The sequence below is a fragment of the Sciurus carolinensis genome, chromosome 5 (assembly GCF_902686445.1).
Source record: "Sciurus carolinensis chromosome 5, mSciCar1.2, whole genome shotgun sequence".
Taxonomy (NCBI): domain Eukaryota; kingdom Metazoa; phylum Chordata; class Mammalia; order Rodentia; family Sciuridae; genus Sciurus; species Sciurus carolinensis.
The window spans coordinates 39,945,238-39,966,344 of NC_062217.1; the positions used below are offsets into that span (position 1 = coordinate 39,945,238).

The window sequence follows — 21,107 nt, forward strand, 5'->3', positions numbered from 1 at the left end:
TTTCACTTAGCATGATATTCTTTTAGGGAGGCATTTCTATTACTAAGTCCTCCTTTCTCAGGTGCTCAAATTTTCTATTTTGGAAAAATCATCTTGCTAATTTCCCACACTCTCAGGATTTAGAGGATATTGAAATATGATAACAAAATAATTACCAATTATTATATAAAATGATCTATCCTCGTGGCTTTTATTAGCCCTAAGTAATTGCCCCATCTTCTGTGGATGAAATGTCCTTGAAGTGAAGCTCTCTCATCTCCCCACCTCCTCATTCTCCCCTGCTGGGTCTCTATTTCCAAACTCTTTTCTAAAAAGAAAAGTGAGCAGGGCACAGTGGCAAACATCTGTAATCCCAGCAGCTCTGGAGTCTGAGGCTGGAGGATCACGAGTTCAAAGCCAACCTCAGCAACTTAGTGAGGCCCTAAGCAATTCAGTGAGACCCTGTCTCAAAATTAAATACAGAAAAGGGCTGGGGATGTGGCTCAGTGGTTAAGCGCCCCTGAGTTCAATCCCAGCTACCAAAAGAAAAGGCAAGTGAATTCTCTACAGAAAGTCATCAACCTCTGCCAATCTCCTCTCCTAACCCATTTTTGGTCACAATAACTTCATCTCTACTTGAGAATAAATTGTAATGATTAAATCTAAAACAGAGAATTGTTTCTTTAGCATAGTTACAGAATATAACTGGCACTTGCCTCTTAGGTCCCCGTTGAAAAAGGGCACTTCCAGAATCATAATTCTGCCAAAGTTTGCACAACAAACTTTCTTTCTCCCAGTTGAGCAATTTGTATGTTTGCTTGAGGAGCTATCTAATCTCTCAAACCAAAAGAGCTATATCTAAAACCCCAGGAATTTCTTGGCCTTCACTTTCTGAAATAAAGACTTCTGGGTTTGTTCTCTTTCCCAGGGGCAATATTCTTTACCAAATCAGAGACTTCTCCCTGATTAGAAAAAGGAAAAGTCTTGGGGAAAAGGAAAGCTAATAATTTATTAAGGCTCTCTCTCTCTCTCTCTCTCTCTCTCTCCTCGATCTCGCTCTCGCTCTTGCTCTCTTTCTCCCATCTGTATTCAGTCTCCATTTCTGGTGATCTTTGTATTCTCATTCCTTAAAAAAAAAACAAAACTAAAAAACTAAGAACTACTTTGAATTTTAAAATGTAATTTAACTTAATTTTTTAAATTTTATTTCAGCAACACACATTCACAGACAGTTAAACAGGTTTTAGAAGGAACACAGAAATCCCCACTTCCTTCTGCCACACCCAACTTCTATCTAGAGACAATCTCTATCCATTCTTCTTGCTGCTGTTTCTGGTATTTACCTCCTATTGCTAAATAACATGCTCTGCAGCTGTTTATCATTTTCCAGCTTTATTTGGGATACTTTCTCTCTGCTGAAAGATGGGAACTCAGGTTTCTTAGACCTGTGTCTCACACATATACATCATCTCTCCTATTTCCTGAAAAAAAGTGATATCACAGTATTTCTATATGTATAATACTCTCTATGGAAATATTATTCACAGCTGAGCCATGTAGTGTACTGTGGTTACTTCCCTTCTCTGATACAAGTTTCTTTTTCTCTAGATTCATTGTCTTCTGTATATTCATCACTAGTTCACCCGAAGCTATCCAAAGGAAGCAGAGTCCCCTCTCAATGGGTGTGGGTCAATTGGCTTCTTGTTTTTCTTGGATTTACCCTTCCTGGATTCCTCCTCTGACCTGTCTGAGTTGCTTTCTAACCCTGCCGCACATGCACATCTGGGAATTCTCTTCCCCTTTCTTTAGAGTCAGATTCCTTCTTTCTTAGCATCCATGTTTTCCTTTCTCTAGATTTAATCTCTTAGCCTGTCTTCCAGTTGCTTTCTGATAAAAATGCAAGGATGATAAAAATGTTGAGCCCTTTCATTCTGAAAAGGCCTCTATCTACTCTCTTGTTTATTTGTTTCCTCAAATGGACAGTGGTCATTGATGGCTGTTCATGATCAGGAGTGATGTTATAACCGGATGATGTGATACTCTAGTGAGTGGAAGAGATTCACTGCATGGCGGGCTTCACCTTCACTTCAGGTGGAAAATAAGGTAGATGCCCAGCTTTTAGGCTGGAGGATTCCCAACATCTGTCAGCCTTTTTTCTAGGATAGAGTAGTTTCCCTACAGGCAGAAGCTCCAGGGTCCTGTCTTGACAGGCATCTGTCTGTCCTCATTCTGGTAGCCAAATTAGGGAAGGACACTGGGTCCTCACTTAGCATGAAGCCTGCCTTAGTCTCTCAGAGCTTCAGAACATCAGCTCCCTCCAGCCTTCCACTACGCCAGGGATCAACTCCAAAGAGAAAAACCTTCATTTTCTCGTGAGAATGAGGAGGAGCATATTCCTGGTGGGAGAGGGGAGCTCTTATTCAGTCTTTCAAACAGTGTCCCTGGAGGTGTGTAAGGGTCCAGTGGGTATAGAACCCGGTCAACCCTTCTGCAGGGAGGGTTTCAAAACTCTCACTAGCTGTTTAAACTTAGACACATTTCTCAAAGTCTCCGAGCTCCCATTTCTTCATCTGTGAAATGAAAACTGACCCAGAACCACGTGTGATGTTTTGTGGGGCCAATGAAGGTGAAGTGCCCGGCACAGTCTGCCCGGCGCAGGGAGGGCGCTCAGCGGTTGGCAGTACCTTGTCCTGTTGGTGGGGTTGGTAGGATCCTCAGCCTGGTTTCAGTGGACAGAAAGGATCTCCTCCCACATCCAGTGCTTTTCTTTCCCCTCTGCCCAGGTTCTGCTGAAGTGTAAACAGGACTCCATGGGTGCCGGGTTTTCCACTCCACCCTTCCTGGAGTGCCCAACCCAAACCTTTAGCATCACCTCCTTTACTCTGGCTCCCACCCCAGGGAACTCCTGGCAAGAGTAATGACTGCAGTGACATCAATCCAAATCCAGGTCTCAAAGTAACACAGAGATATGTGTCATGACCCCACCTTCTCCCCTATTCCATGCCTGATTTCTCCACCTCCCCGCAGGGCCCAGATCCCCCGCCCACTCCTCCTGCCCTTCCTAACCCCAGGGCAAGAAAGAGGTCAAGGAAACATTCTGGGTATGCTAGAGCCCTTCCCCAGGGCCAAATGAAATCCCTCTTTCCCCTGCTTATCATCGGCTCTCCCTGACCTCAATCCTTCTCTCCTCTATTCTCTCACTGTCCTTGTTTGGGGCCTTGATAATTGCTTTGTTACAGGGAAGGCTTTCTCTTCAAGATGTCTTTGCCTGAATTCAGTAACTGGGATTGAACTCAGGAGCACTTAACTACTGAGCCACATCCTCAGCCCTTTTTGTATTTTCTTTAGAGACAGGGTCTCACTGAGTTGTTAGGGCCTAGCTAAGTTACTGAGGCTGGCTTTGAACTCGTGATCCTGCCTCAGCCTCCAGAACCTCTGGAATTACAGGCATGCAGCACTGTGCCCAGTCTCTTTGCCTGAATTCTTAGGAAAGGCTTCTTCTCTGGTATATTTGTTAATGGGCTGTATCTCAAGGGATTAATAGGGAAGGGGAGCTGGATATGCTGGGGAAGTTCGAGATGTCTTAAAATTAAGAATTTATAATGCCTGGTGGGTCAGAGATCCGGTTCAGAATTTGATGAAAAGCAGGATCCACTGTGCTTGACATTTTTTCCTCCAGTCTGACATTTCAGCATGCAAGACTCTACTAGGGGGTTTCTCCTCCTATATCCCTCATTTAGACTCAGCCACTGAAAATACACCCAATGAAATGTCCTAAGTAGGTCTTGTTAACAAAAGCCATGGTCAATAACATTTGTCAAGGGTAATGTAATTACAAAGTCATTTGGAGACTGAGTGAAGGAAGGTGGACACAAAGGTCCATGAACGAGCCTCATCTAAGAATTTACACCCTCGTTTCTGTTTTCAGCCACACACAAATAGGAAAGCTGCGCTCCGTCTTTGCCTTCTGCAGATGATCTTTTCTGAATACAGCCCTTAATTTATCCTTGAAATTTTCCCCAGCAAAGTAATAGAGAAAAGGATTGAGGCAGCTATTGGCTGCCGCCAAGGCCAGTGTGATAACCACAGCTTTGTGCAGCCTGTCTCCACATGAATTCACATTCCAAGTGACCAGGTGGAGGGTCCTCAGTGAGTGATAAGGCAGGAAACACAGGAGGAAGATGATCAAGGTGATGATGATGGTGGTCACCGCCTTCTTGTGAGAAGCCTGCAGACTTGATTCTGGGAGCTCCACCTTTGACAGGACCCGGATGATCAGAAGGTAACAGATGCTGAGTGTGAAGAATGGCACCAGGAAGCCTACCACCAAGGCAATGTGGTTCATGATCAGCAGCTTATTACGTTTTTGGGGATCCAGCTCCAAGCATGCTATGAGGTTGCCCTTCTGCTCAGAGCCTCTCTTCAGCAGCATCACTGAGGAAGCCATGATAAAGAGCCATATGATCCCACATAGGATCCAAGCACTCCTGATGCTGGTGACATGGAGAAGCCGAAAGGGGTAAGCAGTGGCCAGGAAACGCACAACACTCAGCACAGTCAGGAAATAAATGCTGGTGTACATGTTGACATATAAGGAATATGACATAATTCTGCAGGTCAGGTCCCCAAATATCCAGTTGGAGCCTCTGAAATAGTAGTCAGCCCTGAAGGGCAGAGTACTTATGAATAGGAGATCTGAGATGGCCAGGTTGAGCATGAAGACATTCACAGATGTGGCTTTCTTATAAGTCTGCAGAAAAACATATATGGACAAGCCATTTCCCAAGGCTCCCCAGACAAATATAATCAGGTATGTGATTGGGTAAAATTCTCTCTTGAAGTTTTCAATTGTGCAGTTCCTGAAGCTGAAGGTTTCATTTGGTTCCATTACTGATGTGGAGCTGAACAGAAACAAGGACATGAGTTTTCTCTCCCAGCTGTGTGAAAAAGAAACAGACACAAAAAGTTACTTTATGCATTTCTTTTTCCTTTTACTCACTGATTATATCTTTCCTGGTTTTCATGAAACAGAGAGAAATAGTAGATTTTCCTTGAAACTTGAATTGGAAAATATTGGTCTGTCTTTACAATAGGCCTCATTATATTTTATGATAAATTTCTTAATTTATAGTATAGAGAAGAACCAATAATTTATTTGACTGAAGCCTGATACTTGGGGAACTTCTGACCTCATGCTCATGTTGATATGAGTACCTTCCTGCGATACTGCAGCCTAAATCTCCTGGACAGCAGATTTCTCATCAGAAACTATGAAAGGCAAAAGGCATTTCTCAAGTGCTTGAAAGATCCTCCAGACTAGGATTCTCTATCAAACAAAAATATTTCTCAGTCATGAAGGGAAGATAGGGACTTCTCAGATGGTGGAAAACGAAGGGATTTGTTTTGTTTTGTTTTGTTTTTTTAACCACCAGACCTATCCTAAAAGAAAGACTAAAGGTAGTCCTTTAAACAGGAGGGAATTGATAAAAAAAGAAAACTCAGGACAATAAGAAAAAGTAAAAGAACACATCAGGCAAAATATGGGTAAATACAGCAGACTCCTCTTCTCTTTATGAGTCCAAATCATATTTAGGGTTTGAAACAAAAAACTATTAATACTCTCGTATGGTTTTAGATGGATGCAGAGGAATTATTTAAGATAACTATATTATACTTGAGAAACTAAAGAGACATAAAGAAGGTAAAGTTTCCTCAAATCATCTGAACAGATAAAATGATGGTGTTAATAGACTGTTTGCATAATGTGATATGTAGATCATCAAGTAAAAGCTGTATGAAGAGATACACTCAAAAACACTACAGATAAATAAAATAGGAATTACAAAAGATTTCAAGTAACCAACATAAAGGCAGGGAAAAAAATAACACAAATGAAACAATGGTAAATTTATCCCCAATGTTCAATAATTATATTAAATATAAATGGTCTAACAATTAATGGAGAAATTGACTGACTGGAATATAAAAAAAAAAAGTAAGACCCAACTATCTACTATCTACAAGAAATTCATCTCAAATGGCATTATTGGAAGGTTGAAAGTAAAAGAAAGGAAAAAACATATCATTCAAATCAAAGAAAGTTAGAAAAGTGAACTACAGAGCAAAGCAAATTATCAGAGACAAAGAGGAGCATTATATAATGATAAGAGCATTGTTCACCAAGAAGGCTCACAAGTTCCAAATGGGTATTAATCAAACAAGAGTTTGCAAAATATATCGAGCAAAACTGGTGGAACTCAGAGATGAACAAATCCACAATTATAGTTTGTGACCTCAAGGCCTTCACCCAACAATAGATAGAGAAAATAGACAAAAACTCAGCAAGAATACAGAAAAATGAAGAACACCCTAACCACCAGAATCTATTTGACATTTAGAGAACATGTCATCCAACAAGAGAAGGATGCATATTCTCTTCAAGTGACCTCAGAGCGTCACATCTTGAGATACAAAACAAATCTCAGCAGATTTAAAGAAATGGAAATCATATAGAATGGGTTCTCTAACCACAATGGAATAAGCCAGAAATCAGCAGCAGAAAGGAGTAAAATCTCTGAACACCTGGAAACTAAATGAGGCATTTCTAAAGAATCCATGGATCAAAGAGGAAGTCTCAAGGCAAACAGAAATAGTTTGAGCGCCTCTTTTCCTATTCATATCCCTTTAATGTTTTTCTTTTGCAGGAAGTCTCAACAGAAGCTAAATAATATATTGAACTGAATGAAAATGAAAGTGCAACATAACAAAATTGGTGAGACAGTAAAGTGATGCTGAGAGGAAACCATATAGTTCTAAAGATATATGTTATAAAATAAAAAGTCTCAAATCAATAATGTAAGCTCCACTTCAAGCTAGCCACAGTAACTTAGCAAGGCCCTAAGCAACTTAGTGAGACCCTGTCTCAAAATAAAATATATAAAAAATAAAAGACTGAGGATGTGGCTCAGTGGTTAAGTGCACCTGGGTTCAATCTCTGGTACCAAAATCAAAACAAACAAACAAACAAAAAAAAAAAACTAAACTAAAAAGAAAATCATAAAAAACATAAAAAAAAAACCAAACAAAAACTACCACCAACAAAATAAACCCAAAGTAAGGAGGAAATGAAGAGCAGAAGTCATGAAACTAGAAACAAAAATAATAGAGAAAATCAATGAAATAAGGGTTGTTTTAAAAGACCAATACAATTGGCAAACCTCTTGAAAGTCTGGAAAAAAACCAGAGCAACAGCAAATTACCATTATATGAAATAGGGAATATCACTAAACAGACCCTAGACATTAAAAGAATGACAACACAATACTCTGAACAACTCTACATAAAGTTGACAACTAAAATGAGATGGACTAATTCCTCCTAAAATACAAACTGTCCCAACGTACCCAATGTGAAATTGATGATTTTAATTGCTCAATAACTATTAAGAGGATTAAAATTTTTCTTTAATTCTTTCAAAAAAGAATTAGGTCCAGATGATTTCACAAAAGAACTCTACCAACTATTTAAATAAGGATTAACATCAATTCTATACATTCTCTTCCAGAAAATAGAGTACACTTCCTATTTATTTTATTACTCTGATACCAGAACCACACAAAGACAATATAAAATAAAAGACTACATGTCAATATCCTGTATGAATATAGATGCAAAATACACTTAGCAAAATATTAACAAATAAAATCTATCACTGTATAAAAAGAATTATTCACCATGACCAAATAGGATTTATTCCATGGACGCAAAACTGATTCAATATTCAAAATCAGTCAGGTAGTCCATATTAATTGGCTAAAGAAGAAAAACCACATTGATCATATATTAATACAAAAAAGCATATGGCAACATTCAATAGTCATTCATGGTCAAAACTCTTAGAAACATAGTAATAGAGAAGAATTTCCTCAACTTGAGAAAAAATATTTAAAAAATCCTAAAGATAATGTCAAAAGACTGAAGGCTTCCCCTAAAATTAGGAACAATACAAGGATGTTCATGCTCACTGCTCTTATTCACTAAAGTGCTGTAAATTCTAACTGGTGAAATAAGGCAAAAAGGAAATAAATGTCACACAAATCAGAAAGGAAGAAATAAATACCCTCTAGTTTCAGATGACATAATTGTATAAAGAAAAAATCTCAAGGGATCTACAAAACACCTGCATAGACACACACATACATGCACACACATACACCTTCTAGAACTAATAAGTGAATTCAGCAAAATTCAAGAGAAACATACAAGAATTAATTGTCAGCCTGGGAATATAGCTCAGTTAGTAGAGTATTTACCTTGGAAGTACAAGGCCCTGGGTTCAATCCCCAGCATTGCAAAAAAAAAGAAAAAAAAAGAAAAGAATTAATTATCTTCCTATATACCAAAAGGGAACACATATACCCATGGAAATTACAAATGCAATCCCTTTTTAAAAAAAAAAAAATTTTAGTTGTTGACGGACCTTTATTTTATTTATTTATTTTTATGTGGTGCTGAGAATCGAACCCAGTGCATCACACATGCGAGGCAAGCGCTCCACTACCGAGCTACAATCCCAGTCCATAAATGCAATCCCTTTCTACTCACTCAAAAATCAGGTGAAATGCTTAGTATGAATCTTACAAGACTTGTACAGGACTTTCATGCTGAAAACTACAAAATGCTGAGGAAAGAAAGCAAAGTTCTAAAGGAAAGGAGAAGCAGCCATGTTCATGGATTGGAAGACTCAGCAGAATAAAGATGTCAGCCCCTCCAAATTGATAAAAAGAACTAATGCAAATCTCAATAAAATTCCAGTCAGTTTTTTTTTTTTTTTTTTTTTTTAAGAAATGGACAAGATTATTCTAAAATTTTCATGGAAAGGCAAAGGAACTAGAATAGCTAAAACATTTTGAAAAAGAAAAATAAAGCAAGAAGAATCCATCCACCCAATTTCAGGACTTATTTTATAGGTATAGTAATCGAGACTATGTTGTACTGGCTGAAAAACAGACACAAAGATCAATAGAACAGAGTAGAAATCCCAGAAATGCACTCACACAAATATGCCCAGCTTATTTTTGACAAAGATGAAAGAGGCAATTAACTGGAGGGAAGAGAGCCTTTCAAATGTGCTGAGCAACTGGATATCCATAAGCAATGAATGAACCTTGCACTAAACCTCACGCCTTAAACAAAGATTAATTAAGATGAAATATGCACTTAATGCAAAATGTCAAATTATAAAATATTTAGAAAAAACAGGAGAAAATCTTTGGGATCTAAAGCTAGGCAGACACCAAAAACATGATCTATAAATGGAAAAATTGATAAATTGGACTTGGTCAAGATGAAAATTTTTTGCTCTGCAAAAGATCCTGTTAAGGGGACACAAACACAAGCTACAGATAGTATGAGAATATTTGCAAACCACATATCTAACAAAGGATGATCTAGAATATATGAAGAACTCTCAAAGCTTAAGAGTTAAAAATATACAATTAGAAAATGTACAAAAGACACAAACAGACTCTTCAGAGAATATACACATAATGGACAAGCACATTAAAAATTGATATCTCTAAATGTTAGGGAAATGTAAACTAACATCACAATAAAATATCACCACAAACCTGTTAGAATGGCTGAAATATAAAATATCGACACCACAATATACAGAGAAACTGGATCACTCACGTATTACTGGTGATAATGTAAAATGATACATACCGTCATTCTGGAAAGCAGTTCAGCAGTTACTTTAAAACCTAAACATGCAACTGCCATATAATCCACTAATTGTGTCCTCGGCACTTACCCCAGAGAAGTGAAAGTTATTTTCAAATGAAACTGTCTATGAGTGATTACGGCAGCTTTACGATTAGTAGCCCAAAACTAGAAATACCCAGCTATCCTTCAACGACTAACAAACTGTGGTACATATATACCATAGCATATTACTCAGCAATGAAAAGAGAACTATTGCTACATAACATAACTGGGATAAATCTCCAAGGAATTATACTATTTGAAAAAAATAATCTTAAAAGATTACCTGCAGTATGAATCCATTTGTACAACATTCCTGGAATAACAAAATTATAGAAATGAGATTAGCCAGGGACTGAGAAGGCACGAGGGTGGGAAGAAAGTGGATGTGGCTATAAAAGGGCAGTTTGAGGAATCTTTATAGTGATGGAAATGTTCTGTATCATTAATTGTATTAATGTCAGTATTCTCATTGTGATGTTTACTATAGTTTTGCAAGCACTTCCCATTGGGAGAAAGGGTGTAAGCAATCTCTGTGTTATTTCTTATGCCTGTATGGGAATCTATAATTATTTCAAAAAGGAAAGATTAATTACAATTTAAAGTTTAAGTATGGTTTGAACAGAATATCCTGGGAGAGTTGCAGAATTCCATCTAAAAAGAACGGCTCCAGAGTTGTTTTGTTTAGGAAATTGCTTAGATCCACAAGGTCCTCCTTCCCCCACACACTATTCCCACACCCCACCTCCCACCCTGGCCTGTCCACACTCCACAGCTGCAGAGGTGATCTCAGGGAAGTGGGAGAAGACCCTCAGGGGCCTGTCGAAATTAGTGATGAAGGCAGTTGTTCAATTACAAGGGTGTTTCAGGGTCCTGGGCTGGGGAACAGGATGGAGTTTCACCAAGATCCACCCGAAGTCTTACTGCCTGGAACAAGTGTCTACTCGGGGCAGACATCTGAGACCCCTGCCCCTGGCTGAGAGAAGTCCACCCTGAAAGGAGCTCTAACATGTGTTGAGGGAAACTCTAACAGGTTCTTGAGAACCTTCAGTGGTGTGTCTTTTTTTCCTCCCTAGGAATAAATCTTCCGAAAGCGTTGGTTATCTGATCAGACTTTGTAAAATCTGGTAAGTTGGAAAATTTGTTTTCTAGCCTTCTGTTTAATGATCTATTGTCCTGAATGTTGTTTGTCTGTAAGAGGGAAAATCTATAAGGAATGGACAAGCAAAAGCCTCGTAAGTCTGTCATCCGTCTGACCCCCAGACCTGGGAGTTCAGAAGACTGGCATTCTTTGCACAAAATGTCCTTTGGATAAACTGTGCGTCGTCATTTAAAAACTTTAAGAACTTCCTCTGCCTTATCTTTGTGACTGTGAGAACTACTTTATTTCATTTTTTAGCCCTTGATAGGAGATAACTGACCTTTGCCCAAATTCTAGAGACACAAGGTCCAACAGGCGACATCTTTACAAACCATTGCAGCATTTGTGGGCTCAGCTGAACCCAAAACTGCCCCTCCTCCAGGCCAGATACCTCTTCTTTCAATTTCCTCACTGTCACACGGATGTACATGTGATCTCCGTCTGACAGGTACAATTTCACCAGGGACAATATAGAATTGCAATGGCCACTTTGGAGAATTCTAACAAAGATTATTTAAGTGAGAGGTACTTTCAAACAAAAAGTAAGGAACCCTTCATGAGAAGATCGTCTTGTTTACCATGAGAGATTCTTTTGTCTAGAGTTGGAGATACAGTGGCTATTCTTTGAGTTCATTCTTTGGGGATCAAGTGCTGACTTTTCAATTATGTTAATTGATAAAATTGCCAAGGACTTAAATCAGTTGTAACATATAACTTTTTTTGTGTTATTTTGAAATTTTTTTTCTCTATATGACTTTATTCCCTCTTTTTTCACAGGGAGTATGATTAAGCTTTTTCATTTGCTAATTTTCGTATTCATCTGAAGCAGACTCCTCTTTTTCTTTTTCTCTATTCTGCTTCCTCTCTTTTCTCCTGTCCTAGATAATTAATGATTACCTTACCAAAAAGACTTTCACTTTTTTTTTTTGGCAGTGCTGGGGATTGAACACAGGGCCTTGTGCACTTTTTTTGTGTACATTCTAAGAAGATCCAGATAAACGGTTAAAATGTCTGATTAAAAAAAAAAAAAAGAGTATTAAACTTTGTATCTTTTTGTGGACCCTGAAAGTATATTTGTGTGATAGATTTCATTATTTTAAGATAAGACAAAAAGTCACGATCTTCAAGTTAAAAGAAGAATAAATTTTTGGCATGAGTTACAATATTCAGAAAATGAATATGAAATTTAATATCAACATAATATTTTGATTTGGACAAGGCCAGGGTTGAAATTCTTTTGTTTGAACTGGATTTCCTACATTGGTTGTATGATTCTACTATTTTCATAACTTATTTAAGACTTAATATTATACATATAAAATTATATTGATAATAAAGAATGCCTCTTAAAGGTTTAATTTTATGAAATTCTTACAGTGTTACAAATCATAAGGATTAAATGAATTAGCTAAACTTCTAATGTCCTGATCCTTTAACTAACTTTAAGACTTTAGACAAAAGGTTAATTAAAAAGTTGTGACTTGATGATTTCTAAATAAGGAACAGATACAGATACTGACCATTAAGTATCATTTTTACCTTTATTTCTGAAAATGGCAATAGACTAACAAAATAAGCAGAAGCCTTTGAATGACAGTATATGTTTATACATCAAAATTGCTTAAGTTATATGAAATAAATGCCAGTCGACATTTATCATCTAAATAATTTCTCTCTGTGTAGAAAAGGAAGTTGACAACTTGGGTAAAAGATGATTACTAAGGGACTGGGGATATGGGGATATAACTCAGTTCGCAGAGTGCTTGCCTGTCAAGCACAAGGTCCTGGGTTCAATCCTCCACACAGTAAAAAAAAAAAAAAAAAAAAAAAAAGATGTTTATTAATATACATGATTAATTCAGAGTGCTAAGGTTTGAATATGGATAGTAACCCCCTAAAGTCCATAGGTTAAAGTCTTTATCCCCAAGGTGGGGCTATTGAAAGATGCCACGGATTTCTAGGAGGTAGAGACCAGTGGAGGAGCCTTAAGTCAGTGGGGACCAGCCCTGGAAGGGGATTATCAATCCTGGCCTCTTCTTCTTCTTTTTTTTTTTCCTTCCTGCCTGATGAGATGTGCAGTCTGCTCTTCCATGTGCTCCTCTCATAATATTCTAAGGCCCAAAAGTATGATGCCATTTGATCATAGACTGGAACTACCAAAACCATGAACCAAAATAAACCTTTTCTCTTTTTATAAGTTAATTGCCTTAAGTATTTCATTATAGTAACGGAAAGGTGACTAATACACAAAGAAATACAAGTAACATATAGGATAGTAAATATGATTTTCTGATTATTTAGGAACTTTAGTAAAGTTGAAAGTATAGAGAGAGTAAATTTAATATGACACACACATTGATTTATTTAATAAATTTAATCTTAAAGCTGTAGTTAACACTTTAAATTCATTACTTATTTGTTTACTTATATATCTGTGTATGCCTAAATGGATACATGTAAAGGCATATTAATAGAATCTTTACTGCAGTTTATTACTGAATAATGTACAAAAAGTAACATTAGAGTTTGGGTCTTTTTAATATAAAATGATTAAGTTTTTTTATGCCTGTGTGAGTAAAGATTTCTTTTCAACAAAAAATCATTAACTTTCCATGCTTTTAAAAAGATTCCATGCTTTAATAAAAATAAAAGTTAACTTCCTGTTAACTATTGTTAACGTGTGTCTTCACAATGTGGCCTAAGTTATTTCTTGACCCTAAATAACATATGCCTTATATCTTGTGCCCTTGAGAAACTATTCTTGATTCTTTTGTTTATAAATTCAGGCTCCCAAAGCAGATAATCAAGCTCTTTGGGGCCTTACTATATTTCTTTGAGTTTACTACAATGGTCACTAATGAAGATTTTCTCCTTCATCCTATGACAAGAAGGACAAAGGGGACACTGAGATTTCTAAATATTCTTTGATATTTGTAACTATTAAACTATTACAAGCTGGGTGCAGTGGCACACGCTTGTAATTCCAGACACTCAGGAGGCTGAGGCAGGAGGATCACAAGTTCAAGGCCTGCCTGGGCAACTTAGCAAAACCCTATCTAAAAAAAATTTTTGTTGTTGTTTTATTGAAGGGTTGGGGATGTACCTCAGTGGTAGAGTGTCCCTGAGTTTAACCTCCAGTAGGGAAAAAAGAAAAAGAAAGATGATTCTGGATTGTTTAGCTAATCACCCAGTCTCCCACGAAGTTTCATTATTCAGGAAACATTATCACACACTGCCAACACTCTAAACCCAGTGATCCTTCTTCCCCCATCTGTAGAAAAGCAGCCCATCTGTGATTGGGTACCTCGGTAAGGAAACTGTCCATACCTTACAGGAAACGTCTAGAGTCTCTCTGGATATTTCTGACTTAACTTTGTTTGTTGCTGGTTCATACTAAAGAAGAAAAGTAGGTTATAGTATTATTGACTTTACCCTTGAAATATGACTTTTCCTAGAAATAAAATAAGTTCCAGCAGCTAAGTCAATTGCCCTCACACAGGCTTGCCAGCTGACAAAAGATAAAAGAAAACTACTTACACTGATATAAGGTATATGAATTTAAATAAGTCAGTCCATGGCTTCAAGACACTTTAAAAATAAAAAGGTTTCGTGAGACTACAAAAAGCCCTCTAAAATAGACGATGAATTAAGGAACCGTGAGCTTCTTTGGCATTACCTAAGGAGGGAGCCATAATGAAAGTAAAGTTCAGCAAAACTGCTTCATGATGTTCCTACAAGAGCAAAACTAAACTGGCCATGATCTTAACCCAACACTGAAGGGATAACTAAAGGCTATTTCCAAGGAAGTCCCCATGCATGCCCTGCTCACGCTGGCACAGTCATTTAATGTTGGGAGAAATCCTAGTTCTTGGCTCACAGCAGTGACTGTCTCAAGTGTGTAAAGGAAAACCTTCGCACATTCACGCACATTCGGGAAAACCTGCGGAGAGGAGCATTCCACTCTGGCCACCTAGGAAAGTAAACAAGGGCCCCAAGTTGACCTAGTGTTACCAAGGGAACCTGTATAGGAGACTGGTGGTCTGATCCCCCGTGGCACATTGTGATTGGGCAAGAAACCTATAAAATGTATGGCTATTCCCGCAATAAACGAGTTTGCAGGCTGCTCGCCACAAGCCTGCTTCCACCCAACTCCCGGAGTCTGGGGGCTTGACTCCGTGGCCCTTACCTGCGCCTGAGCTACCTGGCACCACTGCAGTTTAAGGTTGCAGAAGTAGAAGGTGAGGACCACAGCCTGGAGACCACTTTGAACTTCTCCCTAGGGCTCTGAAGACGTTCTGGTTATTGTCTCTTCGCAGAATGTACTCAGGCTTTTCTTTGCTGGAGAGCTATGTCTATGATGGTAAAACTTTTGCTTCATTTTATTTTCTCAATTTGGGAAATTCCAACTCTCCTGTCCGGGAATAGAGGCAGACACGCATTTCACTGCTGTAACTATTAAAGAACAGTCAAGTTTTGCCTTTCACATAGAAACTTCTCTGTCCTTATTGTCCACAAACACCAAGAAAAGTGAAGAGGACTAAAGGAATTCTAAAGTCCTCAAATGACCTAGAGCCACTGTATTCCATTGGCCTGACGGAGAGTTCAGCCTCCTGTAGAACTGGCCCATGGTCCCCTTCTGAGGACAGAAGGGACTGCCTCATGCATTCAGGATTTCTTCCACTTCTCGATTCCATCCTGTTACAATCTGAGGGGAAGACTGCAGGGAAATTGTAGTTTTGGAATATCGCCCAAAGCAGCTTCTGTGTGATCTGAACCCCAGATGTTTATTATTTTGGAAAGGACAACAGAGAAAAGCCCTTCAACCCTGATGGGAGAACATCACTGGGTACTGTTATAAAGGCACTGTTATAAAACCTCCAGTAGTTTAATCCTGGATTCATGTCTACAGCTAAAATGACATGTATAAACCCTGCATTCCAACTACTCGAAGCCCGTTCCTCCAAGAGTCCTTGAGCTTAAGACTTTTAGAAATTCCTCAGAAGCTGTTAATTTACAGAAGAGGACGCCTCCTGTCCAAAACAGCATGGCAGCCCACTGACCACAGAAACAGCTTTTACACATGAGAGAGAGAAAGAGAGAGAATTTCCAATTTGTTAGCACATTGTTTCTTTCATTTTCTCTGTGTCCATCCTATTTTTGTACCTGGGTCACCTCCCTTAACTGACATGACCTCCCTTATCTTCATCCTACCACTTTTGACCCATCGTGGTCTTTTGTCACTTTAGGGTAAGAAAAGAACAAAACTCTCTGGTGCATTTTGTTCAGATAATAGATAACTTTTGAATTTAATTGACTGTGGATGAAATTTAATAACTGGGTTAACTACTTTAAAAGATAAATTTTCTTCTATATATCTCTCTGATGTTTAAGTTTCTCTTACATAATTAATCCCAGATGCCAGTCTTATAAACATTGTACATTGACTCCACATCCACCAAAGACTTCTGCCATCAGCAAACCTAACCCTGCAGGAATGGGGACAAAGATCTGGCCTTTCCTGAATAAAAACAGTCACTCCATTTGCCTGATGGACATTCCAACTTCTCTAAAGGAATCTGTCCATCTCAAGTGACATCCCCCACAATCAAATACCAAATTGATGTTGTTGTGATTGATGATTCTTAAATGCACATTACCAATCCAGTCTTCCCCACTAGGACAGTCCTTGGACGAACGTTAGGCTTACTCCTCTCTGCCCCACATGAACTTATCTGTGTATTCAGGATAATTGTTAGAGAATTTCAGATGTTCTAAACAATCACCCCTTCAGTGGATCATGTTTTCCCTAAAAGAATTCATAGAAATCTCCAAGGCAAGCACAGGCTTCTAGAGAGTACCCAAGGAGGGAAACCTGACTCTGGGAACTGCCTGCCTTGTGTGCAATGACAACCACAGCTGGGATTACACAAGTGGAAAGGACCATCCAAAATTTGTCTCTGAGCCTGGAAAAAGTCACAAATTATACAACTTCTGCTCCGGAAGCCCAGTTTTAAATTTAAATTCATTAGGCAGAGTTGTCATGGATAATCATGTTGTCCTTAATTTCTTCTTAGCTAACCAAAGAAAAACTTATGTTAGAGTAAACACTTTGGCTGCACCTGCATAAATACTACAAAGCACTCTGTAACTTGGGGACAAAGGCCTCCCACATGTCCAGAGAAAAAGGCAGGTAGGTTTGGGAACATATTTTAATTGCTTGGGTGTAAAAATTTCAGAATCTGGGTCTTCATTTTCAGAATCTGTTATAAGAACTAATGACCACGTTTGTTTTCTAAAAAGTCCTGTTTTCTTGAATTCTATCCCCAAATTACCTAAAACAAGCACAAATCCTATAATAATTCCTGTCTAATGTTGTTTTTCTGAGACATCTGTTTTCAGTTATTTTAATTTAGAATCTTTAAGTTGGAGAGTACCCTTTCAATGATTAGGAGAGACACAGAAGAGAAATAAAGATTTTTTTTTCTCACTATAGATCCTGGAGGTCAAGCACAAGGAATTCAGGAAGTGCAGGCAGGGAGAGAAAGAGGGTCCCACTAGCCAATGTCTTTGTTGGGTCCTGGACTTCCTGTGGGGAGTTCTAGCTGGTGAATTTAAAGCAAACAGACATGAGTTCCAGGAACAACACTAAGACTGAGGTGGTCACTGTGACATATCCTCACAGTCCGTATGGAACATGGTGGTCAGCAAAGTCAGTCAAGTAGAAAGCATTAGCTGTCCTATAGGAAGCGGGTCACAAGGCGGTTGCATAGGCAGTTATTTGGATTGACCACACTGAGGACCTGGGGAATGGAGTGGAGATCTGGAAACAGTGTCAAGGGTGACTGAGTCCTGGTTTGAGTATGAATAAATTAAGTTTATATTTAAAAGGAATGCTTAGGCAACATAAAATTATAAGAATTCACTATACCAATGGTGTGCATTCTCCCTGGATGTAAGTTCATAAACCCCACTTTGTTCAATTATAGTTGTGTCCTTAATGGACTTTCTCTAGAAGACATTGACCCTAAAAAATCCACGTAATGACCAAAATAACAAAAGGGGTACAGTTCAGCATTAATTTACCCAGGCAAAATAGATGGTTTATAAATGTATATCTGATGCAGCAAGAGGAGGGAAGAAAAAAATAACAGAATGAATCAAACATCATTACCCTATGTAAATGTATGATTACGCAAATGGTATGCTGTTACTCCATGTACAAACAGAAACAACGTGTATCCCATTTGTTTAAAAATAAATTTAAAAAAAAAAGAATGTTTTTCATTTGTTCTTTATGGAAGATGTAACTCACAAACATGGTCAGTATGAAAATGATGTAATAAAAGAGAGAGGTTTTTTTTCTTTCATTGAGCACTTTCCAAGATATCTTCCACAGAACATGGATCCCATGAGATGCTCTGTAAAGGAAAAATCTTCCATAATCAACCCAGCTTGAGAAACATAGCCAGCTCTAATATCCCTCTCTTAAAGATTCATAATGCATTTTAAAGGCTCTTGGGATCCCACAGACAAAGATTTGTATACAGTTTCCCTCTCCAACTATTTTTTAATGTGAAAACTTTTTTTGCACATTAGCACGTTCTAACAACCTGCAGGACTAATGCTCTATACGCTCTTTACTTGGAAAATGCTAATGTTATTATATAATTTATCTAGAGTATGATTTTGATGGAAGAGAAAGGGAACCCCCTTCCTGATAGGACAGATCAACCAGCAAGGGAGTTGGGGCATGTGGCGTTCAAGTGTTTGGAATCAGGGACTCTAAGCACTTACTCTTGGCTAAATTAGCACTTTGGGACTTCCCTTACTTCATTTGTAAAATGGAGACTATACTATGTTCCTAGAGCTACCTTAGCAAAGTACCTCAAACTGGGTGGCCTAAACCAACACAACTTTATTTTCTCCCAGTTCTGGGGACTACTAGTCTGAAATTAAGTTGCAAGCATTGACGTGCTTCCTCCAAAGGCTCCAGAGAAGAATTCTTCCTTGCCTCTTCTAGCCTCTGGTAGTTCCAGCCATCCTTGGCTTGCCTTAGCCTGTAGACATATCACACCCGGCTCTCGACTCTCTTAACACATGGAACTTTCCTTCTGTGTCTTCACTTCATCTTCCCTCTGTGAGTATCTGTGCCTCTGTGTCTTCTCTTGTCTTAAGAACACTCGCCATGTTGATCTCAGGGCTCATGTCACCCAGAATGACCTCATCCTGTCATTACATCTGCAAAGAACTTATTTCCAAATAATGTCACATTCATAGTTCCTGGTGGTTAGGACTTGAACATAACATTTGGGGGGAACACAATTCAACCCTCCACAGGGCTATATAACATCTATTTCATGGAGTAAGTGTTATATGAGAGAGCATAGGTGCTACATAGGGTACTAGACAACTGCTCCCTCATTGCCCCAACCTCATGAAGAGTGTAGAGATGATCTAACTTTGACTTCCATCATCCCAGTGGCCACCAGGGATGAGGAGATGAAATGAACTCTCCCATTCACACGAGGTGTAAAAAGGAGACTCCACTTGGTGTCTATTAGAAAGACCCACTCTACAGGAACACTGATCACTCTCATATTATTCTGGCATGTTTATAATGAAAATCCCTCAAGACGACATCACTCCTTGGTCCTGATCTATTCCTTCCAGAGAATAAACTGATGTTGGAACCAGGATTCTACTAGAAGCTTACATCTAAGAAGCTGAGAAGAATCTGGAAAAGTAGAAATAGACTTGAAAGCAATTGAGTTCTCCAAGTCTTTAACTTGAAGACCACCATTTGTTCCATCTAAAGCCCAGCAGGGCTTGGGTTACAGTGAGAAGGGAAACCTGGAGAGTGAGGGCCCAGCCCTGGACTCCACCCCTGGGGGGGGTGTGGCCAACCTTCTGGGACACTATCTGCTACTGTGCCTGGAAGAAAATCCTTCAGCATAGGCAGGGAATGGAATCCAGCAGGTATGACTACAGATAAGAGGCCATCAAAAAAGATGGTAAGAGGTTGGTCCACTAAAGAATTGAGGGGAATATAGAAGATCACACTAGACTTCAGCCGCAGGGAATCCTTGAGCACCTGGGAGGAAGACAGAATTGACCGGGGTTATTCTGCACAGTAGCAAGGTCCTTACCACCAGGCCACAGTGCAAGCCAGGACTGTGAACCCAGGGGGAGGCCTGGTCAGTGCAAGTAACCCTGAGTCTTAGGGAGCATTGGAGTTAGGTGAAGCCTTGTGCACAGAGGCTCAGGACAGGGATGCTGGGAGGGAGGGCCATATCCCACAATAAGTTCAGAATCAAATCTCAGGAACAAGAGAAGAGCCTAATTTTAGAATCAAGGCACAAGATCTGAACCAAATCAACACTGAGGGTAACACTGAATCCCAGAGTTGTTTCAATTCCTCTGCCTGAAGTTGGGGTTGGTGCTGGGTTTCACAGGGCCTGGCTGGGTGGGGTGGGATGGGGTGAGGGTGTATGTGATGGGCAGCTGCCCAGCAGCCGGTGTTGGAGGAAGAGGCCCCTGTTGCAGGGAGAGGATGACCAAAGAAACTGAGGATATTGATACCAAGATCATCTTATTACCTGGAAAGTTAAAGAAAGAAAACACACAATCACCCTTCCTAGAAAAATCACGAGGCTAAAGACACCTACAAAAATAGGGCCAGCCCAGATTCAAAACTACATTTAGTCCAACATTATTTCTTGAGAAACATTAAGATGTTTTTATTGTTTTCTTTTTCTGTCCATGTAAAATACATGTGACAACGCCACACTGCAACCATTCCCTTGCCAGTAAAAAAATTTTTTAACTAAAAAGGAAGAAAACCTCCTTAGTAGATGTGACCGTAAAAATCAGCCAGACAATTCAGTATGCAACAGGATTCTGAGAAATCTATGAAGAGGTATATTCAAGAGAATCTGGAAAATAATTGGGTTGCATAATTTCCACTGCCTCATGGGACAGGATTGAGCAGAGGGGAGGTTTGGGATCAAGAAAGTATTAAGAAAAAAGAAGAAGAAGAAGAAAAGAAAGAAAGAATTAAGACTTCCTCTCCTGCAGCTTTACTGTAATTGAACAACAAGGAAGAAATAGGGATCAGCAGCAGAAGGTGGAGATTCCATACTTGAGTCATGAAGCAAAACCACACATGGGTTTTCAGTGGCCAGTTTAAAGCTGATGAGGATAAACAGCTTACATTGATATTTTA

General features: G+C 38.9%; 1 protein-coding gene across 5 annotated transcripts in view; it reads right to left on the bottom strand.

Annotated features, from left to right (window-relative positions):
• Positions 1-1,137: 1,137 nt before the first annotated feature.
• Positions 1,138-21,107, bottom strand: part of Cysltr2 (cysteinyl leukotriene receptor 2) — a 34,657-nt gene continuing 14,687 nt past the window's right edge. For 2 of the 5 annotated variants that reach the window (XM_047553266.1, XM_047553267.1), the window contains 2 exons: positions 10,031-10,060; positions 1,138-4,916 (listed from right to left, as the gene is read on the bottom strand). In XM_047553266.1, the coding sequence (XP_047409222.1) occupies positions 3,884-4,916; positions 10,031-10,047 (1,050 nt within the window). In that variant the 5' untranslated portion in view covers positions 10,048-10,060 and the 3' untranslated portion in view covers positions 1,138-3,883. Of the gene's footprint in view, positions 4,917-8,291; positions 8,309-10,030; positions 10,061-21,107 lie in introns of all 5 variants that reach the window. The other 3 variants (XM_047553269.1, XM_047553268.1, XM_047553270.1) reach the window with 2 other exon arrangements.